Source organism: Cheilinus undulatus, linkage group 23 (assembly GCF_018320785.1).
Source record: "Cheilinus undulatus linkage group 23, ASM1832078v1, whole genome shotgun sequence".
In the NCBI taxonomy this organism is placed as follows: domain Eukaryota; kingdom Metazoa; phylum Chordata; class Actinopteri; order Labriformes; family Labridae; genus Cheilinus; species Cheilinus undulatus.
Window position 1 is genome coordinate 9,205,149 of NC_054887.1, and position 20,189 is coordinate 9,225,337.

The following is a 20,189-nucleotide window of genomic DNA, read 5'->3' on the forward strand; positions in this document are numbered from 1 at the left end:
GAATCACGACTTTAAAAAGTAAAAAAATTAGATTAAATGTCAAAATCACAAGTTTAAAAGGTAAAAATAAGAGACGATATTCAAAATTGAGTTAAAGAGGTCAAAATATAAGATAAAATTTAAAATCATGACTTAAAAGGCAAAAAGAAGAGATAAAAGCCAAAATAATATGTTTAAAAGGTTAAAACATGAGATAAAATTTGAAATCATGAAATAAAAAGGTAAAAATGAGAGATATAAGTCAAAATTGTGAGTTTTAGAATTTTAATTGTGAGTTTTAAAGGTCAACGTTTTAAAGGTAAAAGTCTAAGTTTGGAAAAGGTCAACAAGTGAGATAAAATTCAAAATCATGATTAAAAAGTCAAAATTTGGCTTAAAATGAAAAAAATGTCATTCTTAAAGGTCAAAACTATGAATTGAAAGGTCTAAATATGAAATAAAAAGCCAAAATTACAAGTTTAAGTTGTAATTGTGAGATGCAAAATTATAAATATAAATTGAAAACCCAAATCAGATTTATTTTTCCACATTCTTGACTTTTTAACAGATTATTTTCCCTTTATTTTTTCAAATTTTGATGACTTTAGGATATTTCAAACCAGCAATGTTAAATTTGCATCTTATACTGGAGGAAATCTGCAGACCTCATCCCGGTGGGCCAGTTATAATAAAATTATATGATCTTGAGGGCCGGTTTAACTGTACCATGGGCCGGATTTGGCCCCCGGGCCTTGAGTTCGACACCCCTGGTCTATACTGTCTGCCCAAGCCCTTCTAATTTTTATTAAATACATCTGATTGACCAAAAAAATCTCCAAAATAAGGGTCACAACTCTCCTTGAGGAGTTGATGGCGGGACCTGGGACTCAACCAGTCGAGAACCACTTTCATTGGGTAAGACACTAAGTGCTTTGAGTCGTCAGATGACTAGAAAAGTGCTATACAAGCTCATTTAATCTGTGTAGTGCAAATCTTGTACATGGAAAGTTAAGAAAACTTCAAATGTTAAAGCAAATTTCAAAGCGATGTCTCATGGGCTTACACTAGCAAGTGACTTTCAACCAAATGAGATACTGAAAACAGAGTTTTAAAATGATACAGCAGTAATTAAGTGCAAAAATGTTCAGACACCACAACAAAAAACACAAAGATATGCTAAAAAGTAATTTTCTGAGCATGCTGCTAATTTTCCAGATGCTCAAGGCCAAAAGTGAAGGAAAGATGAGCAGTTTTCACATTGTGGAAGTAAACTTCATCCACTACATCACTATGCATGTGAGAGTTACTAACAATAATCTAAAATGTGAGTGAAAGTTTGATAAACGACATTACTGAAGGACATAAAGAATCTAAAAACCTTATAAACAAAGACCACTACAGCTTGAAAATTTCCTTTCTAACTAAGTACTCATGCCATTTTTGCCCTAAACTCTGACCATCTCTAATTTGAAACGCTTATATTTCTCCAGTCTCTATGACATAACACAGGCCTTACTGTCTCTTTGTGGAGCCCAGTGTTAAAGCTCTCATTCAGTGTGATTTGGAAACCGCCCAGTTTTACTTTACTAATTTAACTTTCCCTCCCTGCCTCTCTTCAGTCATCCCAATTCTTCTTTTTCTCTCTTTCACTCCATTTCTCCCTCTCCCACCCCCGCCTTTCTTTTATTTCCCTTTGTCCCCTCTGTACTTCTGACCCATCTAAAAAGCTGTGCACGGTGCCTCACAATGAAGTGTGTTTCTTTCACATGTTAATGCTTTTACTCACGGCTCAGCGCTCAGCACAAGGCGAGAAACAGAGCCGGTCCGATAAACAAGATTGTGTACACGCACACACATATATATTCACACCAGAGACACACGGCAGGGCCGGCCACAGTCACAATGAATCCAAATGAACTGCCACTGAGTCGACTTCACATCTGATGATGAGCTTCAAAACCCAACAGAGGGGAAAACAAGATTTATAAAGAGCTGAGGGAAAGGAAAAAAACAAATAAAGTAGAAAGGGAAAGAAAGAAGAAAGATAAAGAGAGGCAGAGGTCAGGAAAAAGACAAAGAGTAGAGAAAGAGAGGAAAAAGGTTAAAAAAACAGAGCAAGAAGGAAAGAGACGGGGAAAGAGGGAAGGAAGAAAAATGCAAAATGAAGGATTGAATAACAAGGGCAAAAAAGAGAAAGGAAGGAAAGACAGGAGAGAGGACAGAGGAAAGGAAGGAATGACACAGGGAAGAAGGGATAGGAACAGAGGGAGGCAGGAATGAATGACAAGAGAAAGGAAGGAAGGACAGATGAACGGGAAAGGGGAAAGAAGAAAGGACTGTTTGACAGATGAAGGGAAGGACATGAGAGTGGAAGGAAGGAAGGAAGGAAGGAAGGAAGGAAGGAAGGAAGGGCAGGTAGGAAGAAAGGAAGGTAGGAAACATGGTTAGATAGATACAGGGACAGACAAAGGAAAAGACAGACAAAGTAGGAAGTGGGAAAGGACAGGCAGGACGAAAGGAAAGTAAAGTACAGGAGAAAGGAAGGAAGGAAGGGCATAAAGGAATGAAAAGAGGAAGGAAAGATCAACAAGAAAAGGACAGAAGGAAGGAAGGAAAAAAGAAAGGACAGAGAGAAGAAGGGACATGAGAAAAGAAGAAAGGAAGAAAGGACAGAGGGACATGATAAAAGAAGAAAGGAAGGAAGGACAGAGGGAAGGAAGGACATGATAAAAGAAGGAGGGAGGGAAGAAAGGACAGATGAACAGGAAAGGGGAAGAAGAAAGGACTGTTTGACAGAAGAAAGGAAAGGACATGAGAGTGGAAGGAAGAAAGGAAGGAAGGAAGGACAGGGGGAAGGAAGGAAGGAAGGATGTTAGATGCAGGGACAGACAGAGGAAAAGACAGACAAAGTGAGAAGTGGGAAAGGACAGGCGGGATGAAAGGAAAGTGAAGTACAGGAGAAAGAAAGGCATAAAGGAATGAAAGGAGAAAGGAAAGATCGAAAAGAAAAAGGACAGAGGGAAGGAGGGACATGAGAAAAGAAGGAAGGAAGGAAGGAAGGAAGGAAGGAAGGTAGGAAGGAATAAGAGAAGGGAGGAAGGACAAGAGAAAAGATGGAAGAAGGGACTGATGGGAGGAAGGATTGACATAGGGACATGAGAATGGAAGGGAGGAAGAAAGGAAAGACAGAAGGATGGAAGAAAGAGGGGAAGGAAGAAAGGAATGAAGGAAGGAAGAAGGAGGCAGGAGGGGACAAAATGATGTGGAAAAGACAATAAGAAGACTGGAAGGACAGAGTGATGGTGAAGGGCAGGAGAATGGGAGGAAGGCAGGGCAGATAGGAATGAAAGGAGAAAGGAAAGACAGAGGGAGGGACAGACAGAAGTAAGGAAGGAAAAGAGAAGGGAAGGAGGGGTGGGGAAAGGAGGAATGCCAAGAGGAATATCGGAAGGAAGGAAAGAGGGAAGGAAGAATTGGTAGAGGGAAGGGGGGAAATGAGGAAGGAAGGAAGGAGGAAAGAAAGAAAGGAAAGATAGAAGGAAGGAAGGAAAGAAGGATAGAAGGAAAGGAAAAAGGAAAGAGGGATTGTATAACAGAAGAGGGAAAGAGAAAGACAGAAAGAAGTAATGAATGACAGAATAAAGGAAGGACAGAAAGAAGGAGGAAAAAGAATGAAAAGAAGGAAGGAGAGACAAAAGAAATAAATGAAAGAAGGAACAACAGAAAGAAAAAAGGAAGGAATAAAGGAAGGACAGAAAGAAGGCAGGAAGGAACAACCAGGAAAAGGAATAACAGGAGGAAGGACAGATGGAGGGAAGGGAGGAAGAAAGAAATGACAGAAGAAAAATAAAGAATAATAGCAAACAGGACAGGAAGAAAATGAGAAGTGGCACTGAGGAAGATTAAAAATGGAAGTGAAGAGGACGAGGAGGAAAAGGAGGAGAAAAGGGCTTCTCTTCATTTTTCATCAGACATGTTTTCCTCATTGACGATCATTTTTCAGCATGCTAAAATAAAAACAGACAGGCTGTATGAGCTTCAGAATTGATTGCTCAGGTTCAAACAAGGAAAAGAAAACAATGAGAGAGATGAAAACACGTGGAGTCTCTATTGATATTCATGCTGCCCTGACAAATATGAACAGAGACAAGTGGAATAAACAGTCTCTATGCTGCACTGTGCTCCAGTGTGTGTATTTGGCTGAGTCATTGCCAAATTACTAGTCCATTACAACATGGCTCATCACCAGCCTTCACATTCAATGCTGTGTGCAAAGTTAATTTCCTGCATGTTCAGGCCCATTAAAAGAAATTAGTGAGTTAAAGTAGTGCATAAATGAATTTCCTTTCCTTCTTGTGGCTGTTGGACACAGTTTTTGATGACAGCCTGATATTAACTGTGTGTTTTTTGCAGAGGTAAGCTCCCCTGTTAAGCAGCTTAGAGGTAGGGCATCAAAAAATAGATCCAAACAAAGGATGTAGCTGACAAGCATTGTCAAATCTTTTCCCTTTAAATGTGAATCTGAACCAAAATGTTCCTGAGAGCAATTAATAGTTCTTTCAGGGATTAGGTCTGAGCAGAAAAGTACATCAAGTCTCCGATTAAAGGGTTTAAAAATGAGTTTGCTCAATAATTTGGATTACTATTTATGGACTTTATCTTTTTTAGTAACAGGACGGCTGAACAGAGAGGAAGAGTGGGGAAGACAGGAACCACACAGTCACAGGACGGAGAGGTACCAGTGACCGGTTTGTCAAGGACTTTGCCATCCGTAACTTTACTTTAATGTCTACACTGAAACTATATGGACAAAAGTATTTAGCCACACCTGTTAAGCATTGAATCAAGATGTTTCAATCAGACCCGTTGCCACAGGTGTGTAAAATCAACCATGCAGTCTCACAACGCAAAGACTATAAACACATGGTTTGGTGAGTTTGGTGTGGAGAAACTTGACTGGTCACCCATAGGCCTTTCAGACTGGCAGGGCTCTGTGCCGGTTCTGGTTCCTGAACCCAAATTTGAACTGGCCGGCGCATTCAAACTGGGAAAAAAATTGGTTCTGAACGGGCACAAAATCCCACAAAAATACTCCAGAATATTAAGGAAAGCCTTCCAAGAAGAGTGGAGGCTGTTATAGCTGCAGAAGGGGGGCAACTCCATGTTAAAGTACATTTGAAAACAATATCATTACAGCCCCTGTTGGTGCAATGGTCTGGTGGCCGAATACTTTTGTACACATAGTGTATGTTACAGAAACAGGTGTTTTATATTGATGCTATTAATGATGGCTCTAAAAGGCACCAGTATACCTGACAATAGTCAGTCAAATTGCAGTGTTTAGTAGGGATGTTGACTAAGCTGAGCAAACAATTGAGTTTGAATCCCTCATTAGTCCGCATCTAGAGTAGCGGTCAGCAACTATTTCTGTGCAAGGGCCAGCTTTTTGGATTAGCAGACGCTTTGGGGGGCAAACTTTTAAATAAAAGTTTAAAAAAGTAACTTTTAGGCATTAGCAGTGAGGTCAGTCCCTATTGCCTATACTGCAGCCAGTGTCTGAAATATTTTAGCTACATATTTCTAAGGCTGTCATGTTGTCCATCACTGGTGTTGGGGCTAACATGCTGTTTCCTGATTGGTGAGAAATGTGCAGAAAACAGATATGCTGTTATGATTCTGAGGCGGGAAAATTTCACTCTCCAAGAGCCTGAAGTGGAAGAAGAAAACTGCAGATTTAGTCAGGACTGGGGTAAATATTTATCATGTATCGTATTCACTAATACTGGCTAGCAGGTGAATTTCAAACAATCAATAATAACAAACAATTAATAACAATAAAAATAATAATTAAGCATTCAAGCATTAAGTTATTCCTGATAAAACTGTGTCAGTGTTGATCCTTTGGGGTTGATTTAATAAATAAAACCTAAAAACTAAAAACATTAAATTCCCTTCTTTCATTTTCTGAATTTAACCATCTTTTAGGGGCCTGATTTGGAGCTTTGGGGGGCCTGATTTGGCCCCAGGGCCACCAGTTGATGATCAGTGATCTAGAGAGTGGGTACTAAGTTATCAGGAGTCCCTGTCATTTTAAACACACATATAGTAAGAGATGACATCCAGCACTAAGCTGGGGATGCCAGCCCTGCTAGAATTACAACATTCACTAACCCAGCGTCACACTGTTCACCAGCTGCTGCCATGTTACAGAAACAGAACAGAATTTTGACTGTTTGCTGCATGGATTCTTAACTTTAGACCAATCAACTAAATGCAGTTATCATCTGTGTCTGACTGGATGTGAAACTATTCACCTAGGAACATCACTAATGTTTGGATGTATGCAGCCTGTTCTTCTGATTGTGCAGCCAGCCTCGTTTTACTGATAATGTTTTATTTTGTTGCTGCAACCTTAATAAATCTTAAGTACCTGCATGAATGATTGTAGCCATGACACACCAAGGTATTGAGAAACAAGGTGAGCTGAAGTTAGCAGAATCTTGGCTCAAAAATCCCCAAGGCCAGAGCATGAGGGGAATAAAGATTTTCTAAATGAAACTGCTTTGTTCAGGATTCTGGCAGGTTTTATACCTCGGCCTGTATATTTCACAAAGGGGGAGTCTTTGGATTATTTGGCTCCTGGTCAAAATCTTTTGAACAATGAACGAGAAAGACAACCCAGTCTAAAAACATCATTAGTGAAAGGCCTCATTACACCCCCTCCTGACAATCTGTTCGGTTGAAATCATTGCAAAAACACTTGACGCAGCTGTAATTAGCATGGATCAATGAGATCGTCTGTTTTCACATGGAGGAGACTTCATCAGATAAGTCAGCTCCTGATGGAAATCTGGTGAATGATGAAAACTGGTGCAAATCTGAACCAAAGTGTCAGCTCCCTGCCCCTGTCTGTTCAACAACAACATAAGAAAAAATGTAAGAATAAAATATCTGGATGATCTTTACTTTTAAAAAAAAGGTGGTTGACAACTCTGTCTTATAATGCTTTTAAAAAAGCAGAATAATCACATATTATAACATGATTAATATCAATTCGGATCAATATACAACAAGGAATTGCAGGCTTTCTGCCAGATCATCCACGCCGTAAAGAAGATGAGATCTTAGCGATCTGGATCGATCAATTTGGTTTCAGGTTAATCAGAATAATAGCTCTGTATTTAGTCCCCTGATGACCTGTTGAGCCAGATCCTTCCTCCTGATTGCCCTGACCACTAAGAAGCTAATCTCTCCCTCTGGGACCACTGCTGCCTGTCTGCTCCCGATCTTTTGTTTCTGCTGGACCACAGCTTAGCTCGGCGGGGGCTTGGTGCTGAGTTAGCCGAGGTCAGTTAGCATATGGTCTGAGGCTGATTGGGGCGCTCTCATGGGGGCTGTTAATGGATAATTCCCTTAATTCTTGTGATTTTCTGCCTGTTCTTTTGGGCTTTACCAGACTGATGGAATTGTCCTCTTGTTTGTTTTAGAGGTGAGTTAGACAGGTAAGCTGAGGACAAATCCATCTTTAGGGCCCCCTTTCACTGATTAAAGGCTGCATAATTAAATCCAATCACGAGCACTTAGAGACTTATTTCCTTACTCTGCTTGTTTTAGGACACAGACTCCATAAGAGCCTTTAACAACATTTTTTCCCCTACAGCGCCAACAACCTCAATTTCAGAGCACTTCTAACTGTAGATATTAGGGCTGGGACAATACGCCTTTACACCAATAAGATTTTATCAAGATTACTGAGTGGTGATTTGATTAATACTGCAACGCTGAAATATTACAAATCAGTATAGCGGTTCTTTTCCTATTAAAACTAAAGCAATAGCCAAGGAATACTTCCAAAAATAATGCACATTATACGTAAGGATGTAACTGTTTACAGAAGTCACACTTTTGCACTGCGTTTCTTCTTCAGGTGTTTTGCTGTGCACGCTTCTTTTTTCCATTTGTAGCAGCAGTAACGAGCATCATCACCACCTGATATAGGATGTGGACACCATGCAGAGGCAGCATGTGCAGTGCCTAATACAAAGTATTCACCCCCTCAAGTGTTTTAACCTTTTATTGAGTATTCAGTATTCAGTTGGGTCAATGTAATTTGGCTTTTTATAGAAAAAAACAAAAACTCTCCTCAAGTGATTGTTATATAAAGACACCTGTGTCTGGAAGGTCCAGTCACTGGTTAATCAGTTTTCTTGGCTACCATTACACCATGAAGACAAAAGAACACTCCCAGTAACTCAAAGACAAGGTTATTGAAAAATAGGTCAGGAGGTGGATACAAAAACGTTTCCAAGGCTCTAAACATTCCCAAGAGTTCAGCTACATCCATCATTAAGAAATGGAAGGAATATGGTACATGTGTCAGTCTACCTAGATCAGGCCGTCCTCAAACTGAGTGGCTGTGCAAGAGTGAGACTAGAGAGAGAGGCCACAAAGACACCTATGACTACTCTGAAGGAGGTACAAGCTTCAGCAGCTGAAGAGGGCCTGCATACAACTGTTGCCTGCGTTCTTCCCCAGCCAAACCTTTATGGGAGAGTGGCAAAGAGAAAGCCGCTGATGAAGAAAACTCATTAAATCTGGATTGGAGTTGACCAAAAACAGTGTGGGAGACTCTATGGTCAAGCAGAAGAAAGTTCCCGAGTCTGATGTGACAAAAATTTTGCTTTTTGGCCATCAGACAAGATGATGGTGGCAGCATCATGCTGTGGGGATGCTTCTTGGCAGCCGGCCCTGGAAGGCTTTTTATGGCAGGGGGTAAAATGAGTGTGGAAAAATATAGGAAAATCCTGGAGGCCAATTTTATGCAGTCTGCAAGAGAATTATAGGTTAGGAGAAGATTTATTTTCCTGCAAGAGGATGAACTAAAGTCCTGCTGTTGTCGGCATTTGGATATCTCTATTTATAGTATGTATAAAATGTACTTTCACCATTTGATAACAAATGATGCATGACATAAAAAATGCAAGAAAAAGCTTGAGTTTTTCTTCTGTAGTTGGCCTGCCCCTTGATTTTGATTGGTCGGTGAAGGAGAAGTGAGTCTGAGAATACAGTGTGTAACAAGAAATGGACTATTTTAAACTATAAACTTGGCTATGAAGCAGCTGATACCAAGGGTGTTTTTGTGCTTAGGTTGCTGAGCGCTGAATTGCATCAATTTTCTACAGAAAACACACTGTCATTGCAAAAAAGGCCAAAATCCCTAAAAGATGCAACAAAGTCTACATAATCTGTAACAAATTATGCCCATATTCAATGTCATGTAGAGTGCAAAGCTCTTCAAGCTACAGGAACAAATTTCATTGTGATTTAGAAAAAAAATCAACTGTCAAAAAAAAAAAAAAAACAGAAAATCCTTGTTGGTAAAAGCTGATGTCACCACACATATTACCATTGGAAGTCTTTAACCTTTAACACCAAGCTGCTCCTACTGACCTGAGTACGACCAGTCGATATCTTCTGGGAGTTTCTTCAGACCTCGGGCCAGCGGCTCAGCTGCCACCACTGTAGAGGAGAGATGAGGGAGCTAATTAGTGTCATTTATCATTTTCATAAAAACAAACACAAACGCTGACAGGTGAAACCGCGACCAGCTGCTGCGTGTCTTTGCCACATGATGAGTGACAGGCTTTTTCTGTCCGTCATTCAGGGGATACGGCTTACAACGACCCATCCTGCCTGGAAACAAGCTGAGAGATGATTCAGTTAGAAAGAAGAGGCAAATATACACTGTATCATATGTGACGTCCATGTTTGAGCTGTATAGAAAACACAAATATAAATATATACTCCAGTGGAGAGGAGGAAGATTATTTTTCTTTGTATGGACAGCCAACCCTGAGATAGCCTTGGCACTAACAGCCACATTCTAAACACACAAAAGAAACCAACTGGCATCATATTCTCAGTCATTGGTTTCATTTCAGCAGCTTCTGCTGCACAAAAATGACCTGATTCCCTCTGCAGCAACACAGCACCTCAGCGTTTTTGTGAAGGGGAAAAATGTTTCAGTGCAACACCAAAGGTTTCTCAGTTACAGCAAAAGCACAGGACCAACCCTTGGTCTACTCTATTACACACACACACATCCCGAGTGCAGATATCAGAGGTTATCAGCTCAGAGCAGACCACTTTAAAGGGTGCTGAAGGGATCTGTATCACCATTAACATCATTTTTCCCTGTGCACACTTGCACACAGATACACAGCTTTCTATTACAGGCTAGTAATTCTCACTTGGTGACGGCAGAGGGTACAATCATGAATGAAGTCACAGTTAATGCTCTGTGTCTTCTCCTGGTGAATGTACCAGGATTCTGCCTGTGTTATGTTACCCAGGCTGCATTTAAAATACTTTCAGGGAGACACTGAAACACTTAAAATTTAGCTCACATTCCTCACATTTCTCTTGATCTTTGCTGAGATGTTTCTACACCATTACTGGAGTCCACATGTGGTAAATTAAACTGACTGGACATGATTTGAAAAGGCACACACCTCTCTATAGAAGGCTGCAAAGCTGACAATGTTATCAGAGCAAAAACCAAATCACGAGGTCAAAGGAAGCATCGCAGAGCTCAGAGACAGATCTGGGGAAGGCTGCAAAAAACATTCTGCTGCTCTGAAGGTTCCCAGGAGCACAGTGGCACAACCAGGATGCAAAAGACATGAAAGCCTGCCTGGAGGTCACAAAAAACAGCACCTGAAGGACTCTCAGTCTGGGAAGTAAGATTCACCGGTCTGATGAAACCGAGATTGAACTGTTTGACCTCAATCCCCCACAGTGAGGCATGGTGGTGGCAGCATCATGCTGTGGGGGTGTTTTTCAGCAGCAGAGACTGAGAGACTGAATGGAGCAAAATACAGAGATGTACTTGGTGAAGACCTGTTCTTCAGCTCTCAGTTCCTCAGACTGAGCTGAACATTCACCTTCCAGCATGACAATGACTCTAAGCACACAGCCACAAAGACACGCAGGTGGCTTAGGGGCGACTCTGTAAATGCCCTAGAGTGGTCCAGCCAGAGCCCTGACTTCAAACATCCCTGGAGACCTGAATATGGCTTTCTACTGATGGTCCCCATCCAACCTGACTTAGTTTGAGAGCATCTGCAAAAGAGAATTGCAGAAAATTTCCCAATCCAGGTGTGTAAAGCTTGTTGCATCATATTCAGAAAGACTTGAGGATACATTTGTTACCAAAGGTGCTTCAACTAAGCATTGAGTAAAGCGTCTGTATATGATACAGCATGTTTGGGTATCTGATCTACTAATGAACAAAATGTGAAATCAGCTGCCAGCCCAGTCATTTGTTTGTGGTCCTGCTGTGTCTGAAACCAAAAAAATCTGATAGTCCGTTCTGAATTAGTCCTTGTGATGCCAAAATAAGTTAGGCTGAATCCCATTTCTACCCCTTAGCCCTTATCTTAGTCCTTCCCCTTGGTTTTGTGCGTTCACGTCAGGTGAAGGAGTGTCCCAGTTCTCTTATGAAACGAGGGCTAGAGCTAAGGGCCAAGGGTTACATAGCCCTTGAAATGACCACACTTGAAACCAAGGGGTATGATGAATTTCCCTCCATGCACTGTGTTCAACTGCAAAATGGCACAACGGACTACAAAGGGGATGCATGAACGTAAAAAATTTTTCAGCATAATGATTATAGAAAAACACAACAGTTGTGTAAACCAGGGCTATTAATGGTATAAATAAACGGAGAAGATCAACACAGAGTTTCATAGCATGAACGAGATGGTCAAGCTTTATTGTCACCTCTGATGACGCAGCTGTTTATCGGCAATGTGTGATGATGAACAGCAATCAAGTGGAGTTTCATTTCTTAAGGGGAGGTTTTCACCCCAACCCTTTACCACTCTGTTTCAAGGGGCAAGGAGAAAGGTTAAGGGGTAGAATGGGATTGGCCCTTATTATAGTACTGCTTCCCCCTCACCTGGTATCTCCACTTCCCACTAAACTTCAGCCAATATTTTTTTCTCATTTTTTTTTAGGTCAGTTCATCAACGTCCACTCTCCACCTGCATGCAAGTACAATTTATAAAAGAGTTTAATGGGGCTTTTCCATTAAATAGAGCGTCAAGAGCTGACGACGTGACGTTTGGAGTCGATGACGTCAAAAAGCTGCACTTCAGGAAGCATTTTTATTTCCGCCAGAAGAAGAAGAAGAAGCACTCTCGAGTTAAGCTGTCCACTCACATCATGCCTGTCCATGCTGTTGTCCCGAAGTATTTCAAAGTTTGGTGCTTTGGTTGCCACTTAAACACGTCTACAAGACGTCCCCGAATGCTGATGAACCACTGTGACATCACTGCGGCGCACTTTGAGGCAGGGCAGGTGCGCTTGGGCCCTCCTCCAGAGCAGGACCAGTCTGGGTGCAGCCTGGCATAGCCTAGCTTGGCCAAACTGGTGATGGAAAAGTAAATCAGCACAGCTGGGTCTGGATCGGCGCGGCCAATAGTCATAGTGGAGAAGTCGTAAGCCCGTACATAACATCAGAGGACAAGAGGCTAGAGTGTAAATATGGTGAACTGTAATTAAATAAAAAATACGCTCACACTCATCAGAGGCTCACCCTAGCTACTAGCCAAACACTGATCAACAAAGATGTGTCAGTGTTTTCAGGTTTGATGCCAGAAATGTGGCCTATGCTTGTGTATTGACAGTGATACTGGAAAGCACTTAAAAAATCAAATACAACCAGAAGACATACTTAATATGATCAGACAGGCACAACAAACACAATCTGACTAAGCCTGTTGCTGAGCCGTTCTCTGTGCTGAGAGGAGGAAGAAGAAGCAGAGGCCACATGCTAATACAGATTACAACATCAAAACACATCTTAAAGGAACTGACACACAGACAGCAAGAATAAATACAAAGAATGGAGAATGAAATAATACACCCTGTAATTTTCTGCACACAGAAAGACAAAAAAAGCATCCTGAAAGAAGATGAAAAGCATGCAGAGTCAGATTTAGGTCATCTTATATCATATCCAGCACAGTAAATCTGTTCATGTGGCATGGATGAGCTCAGTATAATCCTATTGTTTACTGTATGCTGCGGCCAATAAAACACGGCTAAATTACTGCATGTGCGTGACAATATGCACCAGTTCATTTTTATTAAAACTGCGTGTTGTTGACCTTTGGAAGCTCTGCAATTTGATGCATCCACTCTGAAAACAAAACCCCTCTGTATCATCTGTAAAATCTTCTGCATCAATGAATATTCAGGAGCCGCCACAGGGGCTCCAATGTTTTACTTCACACTTGTATAACTTACTCTGCTTTCTCCCCAAAGAGCTCTCCTTGCTGCTGTTGGAGGTTACCAGGGAGCTGCAGAATATCTGAATGCACCATGAAATAAGGGTGTGCAAGGGCGCCTATGCTCATGTAATAAGTAGAGCTGGGCAATAACACATAAAATTGATCTCATGGGGTTTTTTGCTCTTTGTGGTGCTACGGAATATATGGATGTGACTGAATCTGAAGTTATAAAGTCTCCTAATGAGATGTGTTAAGCTGCTACTGATGACACCTTGTGCCTGATGTGGCTATCTAAAATAAAAGCACCCATCCGGTGACTTTTACTGCAAATAACTTGTTTGAATAACATGATTTACCAAAGCTTTAGCAGAGACAGCAGCTAGTGTATGGAGCTACAGTGTTTACAGCTGCTTCTTTGACCACAATCAGAGCCACAGCCTTCTTCTTTTGATTATTTTTTACTTAAAAAAAGCAAGTCATCATTTTAAATACACCTTAAATATGTTTAAACTTTTTTAATGTAGATACATCATTGCAGTGCTTGGTCCAAGTCAACGGAGTCGATCCATTCCAGCACATAGCCTGTGCCAAAGCCTTAGAGATGCTCTGCACAGCCAGAACAATCACTGATTGTTGCTGTTATTACATCAAACTTGGTGTTTGATTAGTAAACGTGTAAGTCCACCTGGTGCGGCCCTTTAGCGTCAGAGTGAAACATGCTGATGGCCCATTATGACAGTTGTCTGAAATCACTGTTACACCAGTTTAATTTGCCCACCTCTGTGGCTAAAAGGTTGTGCTATCATCGACATCGTTTTTGCCTTATGTGTACAACACAGCGCAGGTTTACACCAGTGATGATGGTGTTACAAAGGTCCATGGCATGGCAGATGGTACTGATACTTGCTTACTGACTACGAGCATGAAGTAATTTCATGGTTCATAACAGAGATCATCAGTTAAAATTCTATAAGGTCCAGGATGGGATCAAGATTTCCTCATAAGAAGGTTCAGAATATCATATCATTCAACCCTTCAAGCCCTAAGCTATTTTTTAACCCTTAAGAGTTATCAAAAAAAAAAATGCTGTAAAAACAGTACATATTAATATTTTTTCTATTTTAAATAAGTCAGTCTTTAAGAACTACCTCCACACAAAATACATATGTCAAATATTAATTATATTTTGGGAGGTTTAAACCCTTTAAAGGTCAGTATGTTTACATAAATCCACAGTTTATTTATATTTTAAAAAATCAATAAAATACAATTATTATTCTGATCAGGGCCTGAAATGAAATCTTAACATAAAAGAATGCATTAGTCTATGTTCAGATACATGTGGGATCAAAAATAGCATTTTCAGTGGTTTTCAATGGGACTTTTTTGTCTTTAGGAATAAATTTGTCTTTTTTTGTGTAGCTCAGCCATTTCAGGCTAATTTGAGGAACTGAGATGACAATAATGAAAAATTTGGAAATGAATATCCTCTGAAAAATTTGAGCTGTATTCATTCAACACAGTCAAAATGGCTTTAAAGTACAATCTGAGTGGCATAAAATGTACATAGGATCTTTAAGGGTTAACCATTTTGTCTCGCTTGGACTTATGATCTTAAAAAGCTTGTAAAACATCAAGTCAAGCTTTAAATGTCCTTTTTTTTCCAGGACAAAACAGGCTTTAAGAATATGTGTGATGCAGTATCAACATTTGAGTTTTAAAACAGTTAAGGAACCATGAAGACAAAAAAAATGAAACAGAATTTTAAACTGAAAGATTTTTATGTGTGGCACACAGCAAACAATAATGGCAAAAAACTCGTTCTCCATCTCTTGAAGTGAAAAAAATAATCATTCTGTGACCAAAAAAAAAAAAAAAAAAAAAAAATAACATTTTTACAAAAAAAAAAAAAAAAGTTATTTTGCTTCATTGTATTGGCTCCTTTTGTGGGAATTATGGTTGAGCATTAAGCTAAATTGAGATTAGATTTTAATATGTCCTAACATAATTTTCAAATTGCAGAAGTAGCAATATTTTTTATTTTACCTTAAATGTGTATCAAAAAAACAATTTCATACTTTTTATTTGCAGCAGAGATGTTCTGCTCTACATATCGTGCAAACATTGATGCATCAGTTTCCTCCTATTTTCATAAATGTGTTTTTTATTAGAAATTATATTGACATAAAAATGCTCTCTCCATTTAATAAAACAATTCACACTGCATCTGCAATATGGGTCAAAATAATCCCAGTTGTATTTTTTCAAAACTGTTTTCCACTAGTTTTCATGACAATTGCTACGAGGCTTTAAGTGAAACAAATTAGTAAATTTACATCAGTGACCAAAGCAGATAAATAAAGTTAAGAAATTCATACTGATTGATGCATCATGTTGTTGTACTAATCTATAGATATAATGATTTATTGCTTATGTTTGTTGAAAAATACACAAGATGAGGAATTTAGGAAATAATCACAGATCAAATTGCATTGCAATATGGGGGGAAAATTGCAGTTCAATTATTTACCAAACCATTCAGCCCTAGTAAGAATCAATGTTCTCAGATGATTGATCCATGGTGGCAAGCAGCGTAACGACAAGCAAGGATATGAGAGATCTTTTCATTTCTTGAGATGGAGGCGCAATGCAAGCTGGGTACAATGAGGCATATTTAATCATAAAGCCAGTCAGATGAAGTACAAGTAAAAAACAGCAGAGGAACATAGTGAGCCATCTCCCGTCACTTCTGCTGCTAGCTGTGTCAGCACGCGCCGTGGTGATGCCGCTGGGGGAAAGAAGATGAACTAGCTCATCATTAAAATGTTGACTGGAGATTTGCTCCTGTTAAGTCAGTGGAAGGAGAAGTCTTCCACGGCTCGTGGCGTTTGTTGAGTCAGTGTGGAAGCTACAACTGAGCAAACATCTACAAGAGTGGGGTTGAGCTGTGATTTTGGAGAGGAGCATGCTAATGTGCATGACAAAATGTGTAGAACGATGGAACAAAAGAGCCTCATATTTATGAGCACATGTACTTTTTACCATTGAGAAGTGAAAAAATACAATTACCTCAAATGTCATTTACATTATTCATAGAATAGTTCATCAGAGGACGGCAGGGGGTCTTTCTGGAATAAAAAGTATAATTTAGTCACAGATTTTAAAATGTATTTACATATCTAATCTTCTTAAAGTTCTTTATTTGACCTTGGAAATACTTTAAAGTTCTTCATTTAAAAGAAAGTCTGCAATCTAAAAAAGAAATGTGAAATGAAATGGAGTTCTAAGTAATTTCAGTGAGATGTAATAATGATTCTAGCAGCAGAATCCTTTTGTGCCGCTCTGTGCTGACATGAATGACAAAGACTGGAAAGATTTATTGTGAAGTGCAGACAATTACGGCCACAACCACATCTATAAAATCATTCTCTATTGTCTGTCTAATGTAAGTGGATAATGGTAAAGACAATGACACTGGAAAGAGAAGGAAAATGGAAGGAACCTCTTTCGAAATCAGCTAGAGCCACTGCTTAATGGTAGTGTACCTCAACAAGGACTGTGGTTTGGTTTTCTGTATTAATGTGATAAGGACGTCGACCAGAAGGACCACTAACCATGACCTTGTACCTCCAAAATTTAATCAGTTCATCCTTTACTCAGAGCAGACATTAGTGCAAAGTCTGATGAAAATCCCTCCAGGCATTCTTGAGATATTTGGTCACAAAGGCATAATATGCAATGGGGAAAATCAATCACTAAAAATCAATGATGACTCACTTCAACAACAAACTTTGTACATGTTAATCCCTCCTTGTGTCAAACCTTGTGTCATTAGGACTGCAATCTGCAGATACCACACTTGTTTTTCATATTCATGTTAACACAAAAAAAGAAATACTTGCAAAAGTAAGGAAATAAGGTAAGCAAAAGAGGAAGCTGAGGAAAAGGGAGTGACAGTGGAGTGCATTGATGCCCATGCATTCTTGGGTTGCCTCCAGTGCGAATGCAAAAGTGCACTTTGAACAGCTTTACCCAAGGAATGCATGAAATTATCGGCATTATGGCCATCAGCAGTTATAAGCTTATAAAGTGAACTATCTGTAACGGCAATGATGAAAATTTCTGTCAGTATTTGCAGCCATTATGAGGTCATATCAGCTATAAATATCAGCTGTTTGTAGAGGGGTGGCCAAAGCAGTGCTAGCCTCTACTCCCTGGGAATGCCAAGTGGAGGGTTCAGCGTCACAGTGGTGAGTTTGGGCCAATGAGCCGCAACCAATGGCAGACTCCATGAAAACACACGCCGGCCTGTTACAATGAAGAAATCAAGAAGTTCTATGGAAATATATAAGATTATGTAACATCTCCAACCATCTGTCCATCCATTTTCTTCCACTTACCCACAGCTGGGTACACATCCCTCTCCCCAGCAACATTTTCCAGCTTTTCCTGGGGGATTTTGAGGTGTTCCAAGGCCAGTTTAGATGTATAATCTCTCCAGAAAGTTCTGGGTCCAACCCTGAGTCTTCTTCCAGTTGGACGTGCCCCTGAGACCTCCAAAGGAGGCATCCCAATCAGATGCCCGAACCTCCTCAACTGGCTCTACTTCAAGATTCCTCTGGATGTCCAAGCTCCTCCCCCTATCTCTGCAGCTGAGCCTAGACACCCTCCTTAGGAACCTCATTTTAACTGCTTGAACCCGCTTTCCTTATTCTTTTGGTCATCACCTAGTTCAAGACAACAGGTGAGGGTTAGGTTCTACCAGTGAGGTGTTGCTGGGAGTGTTGATGCCTTCCAGTTTCCTTGCTGCTAGTAAGGCAAGTTATATGTACCTACATTCATATTTATTCCACTTGTCCAGCGTGTTTGCTCCCAGGAAGCATAAAATAGGTGAAAGGGGAATAGAAACATGTAAACACTAACTCAACAACAGAGGTCCAAAATGCTAACAGTAGGTCACATGACCAAAACATATGAAGGAAAGTACCTTTGTGTTTCTGACAGATCTTACAACTCTACATATCTTCAAGGAAATGAAACTAAAACCTGCTGTTTTTCTGAAATATTTTCTTGTGAAGGATGTCTCTTTAGAGACAGATATTTCCTCCAGATGTTTTTTTGTGAAATCCCCCATCCTTAAAGTTCAAACTGAGCCTGTGGTTTAGAAGCTGACCAGTCAGTGCTGTGCCCTTGGTTCGACCGCTGCAAGAGATGTGATCATTTTTCTCCCTCTTTATGTAAAAACACACATTTAAAGAATACGATGATAAAATATTTAATAAATATACCACTTCTACTTTCTTTTTAAAAGGCTTTTTGTGTCAAGAAATGTGACCAGTGGACTTGGAAGAAGAAAAAATAAAAAAAGGGGGAATAAAAACTAAAAAAATCTAGGGTGAAACATTTATGTTGCCATGTCTGACAGATCGTCTTTGACTCCCCTCAAGCCCGACCCACCTCCAGGGTAGGGGGTGGGGATCTTGGCCTGACTCGGTTCCAGGCTGTGGACCAAGTCACGCCAGTCTCTGGAGAATCCAACCTCTAACTGTTTTTGTCATGTTCATAACAAAGATGGAAAACTGCATCAGAGGGTACCTTATTCCTGTGCTACAAGTCTTCTGGTCGTCTGACTACTCAAAGCTTTTAACACCACGGGTCTCTCTTACCCAGGCCCGTTTACACCACATTCACACACTGATGACGGAGGCTGCTATGTAAAGTAGCCATCAGTAATAACTAATCACATTCATCTCTGCTCACGTGCCACAGACTCAGCAGCAGGAGGACACGGGGGGACAGGAAAGGCTGCCCATGAGGGGGGATAAAGGGTAGAGCTCTCTGAGGCTCTGGCAAACTGGGGGCCCATGGAGTCAGGAAAACCATGGTCCATTATAAAATAAATCTGTGATAACCATATAACCATATTATATTTTATACCTGATTAATAACAACTCTTTTAAAACAACAAAACATGAATTAAATTTATTTATGCTGTAGTATGATAAACCCTTTTTTAAAATGTAAACCCCTTTAAAAAAACAGAACGACCTTTTAATTTGCAACGTTAATAATGCAGATGGATGCACTGAACTACTAGGAAAGTGATGTAAGACTTTATAGCTAGGCCACAATGAGCACAAATGCCAGAATGCCAGAAAAAAAAATAAAAGAAACAGAGACAACATCTTTGGATATATAGTGAATAATTGAATAATTGTTAAAAGAGACAAAAAATGGATGGAAGTGGCAAGAATGGGTTAAAATAGTAAAAAAAAAAAAAAAAATGTCTTACATGGGTGAAAAGTGGCAAGAAAAAGGGGAAAATGGGTAAGATGGCAAAATGAAATGGCAAAAAAGGGCAAACAGTGGCAAAAAAAGAATGCAAAAATGGGTGAGATGTGGTGTTTCACGTTGCACATTTTGTATTATTTTGTTAACTTCCGGTTTCCGGAGTCACTACTGCTGGCTGCTAACCTGACTTTGTGTTCCCTGAGGCATTCTCCCCTCCCCCCGGGTGCTGTGGAGAGATCACACCTGCAGCGAGTTCTCATCAGGAGGGACTACTTAAGATCAGCTGCAGCTCTCCACCAGCGCCTGAGTTTTGACTACCTTCCCTCGTGGTAAACCTTTACTCCAGGCTCACACGCTCTCTCGAGATACCCTCAGAGAAGTCTACAGAATTGATTATTGGACCTTTAAGTAATTTCCAGTGCTTGTGTTTCTTGTGGACCGTTCTAACGTGCCTCCTCCTTTCTTTTCCAGTGCCTCACTCCCCGCTCACTGCAGCCAGCTCCAGCACTCTCTTCCCCCCGGACTCTTGGACTCACATTCCCTGATTTTTGACCTGTGCTAATAAAACTGTTAAAACTGCTTCTCCGCCTCCGCATCCTGGGTTCTACATCACCATTCACATAA

The 20,189-nt window shown here is 40.2% G+C and overlaps 1 protein-coding gene across 2 annotated transcripts in view; it reads right to left on the bottom strand.

Moving 5' to 3' along the window:
* ptprz1b (protein tyrosine phosphatase receptor type Z1b) overlaps positions 1–20,189 on the bottom strand; it is a 118,102-nt gene that overhangs the window by 66,272 nt on the left and 31,641 nt on the right. For both annotated transcript variants that reach the window (XM_041780677.1, XM_041780676.1), the window contains exon 2: positions 9,430–9,498. In XM_041780677.1, the coding sequence (XP_041636611.1) occupies positions 9,430–9,498 (69 nt within the window). The remainder of the gene's footprint in view (positions 1–9,429; positions 9,499–20,189) is intronic.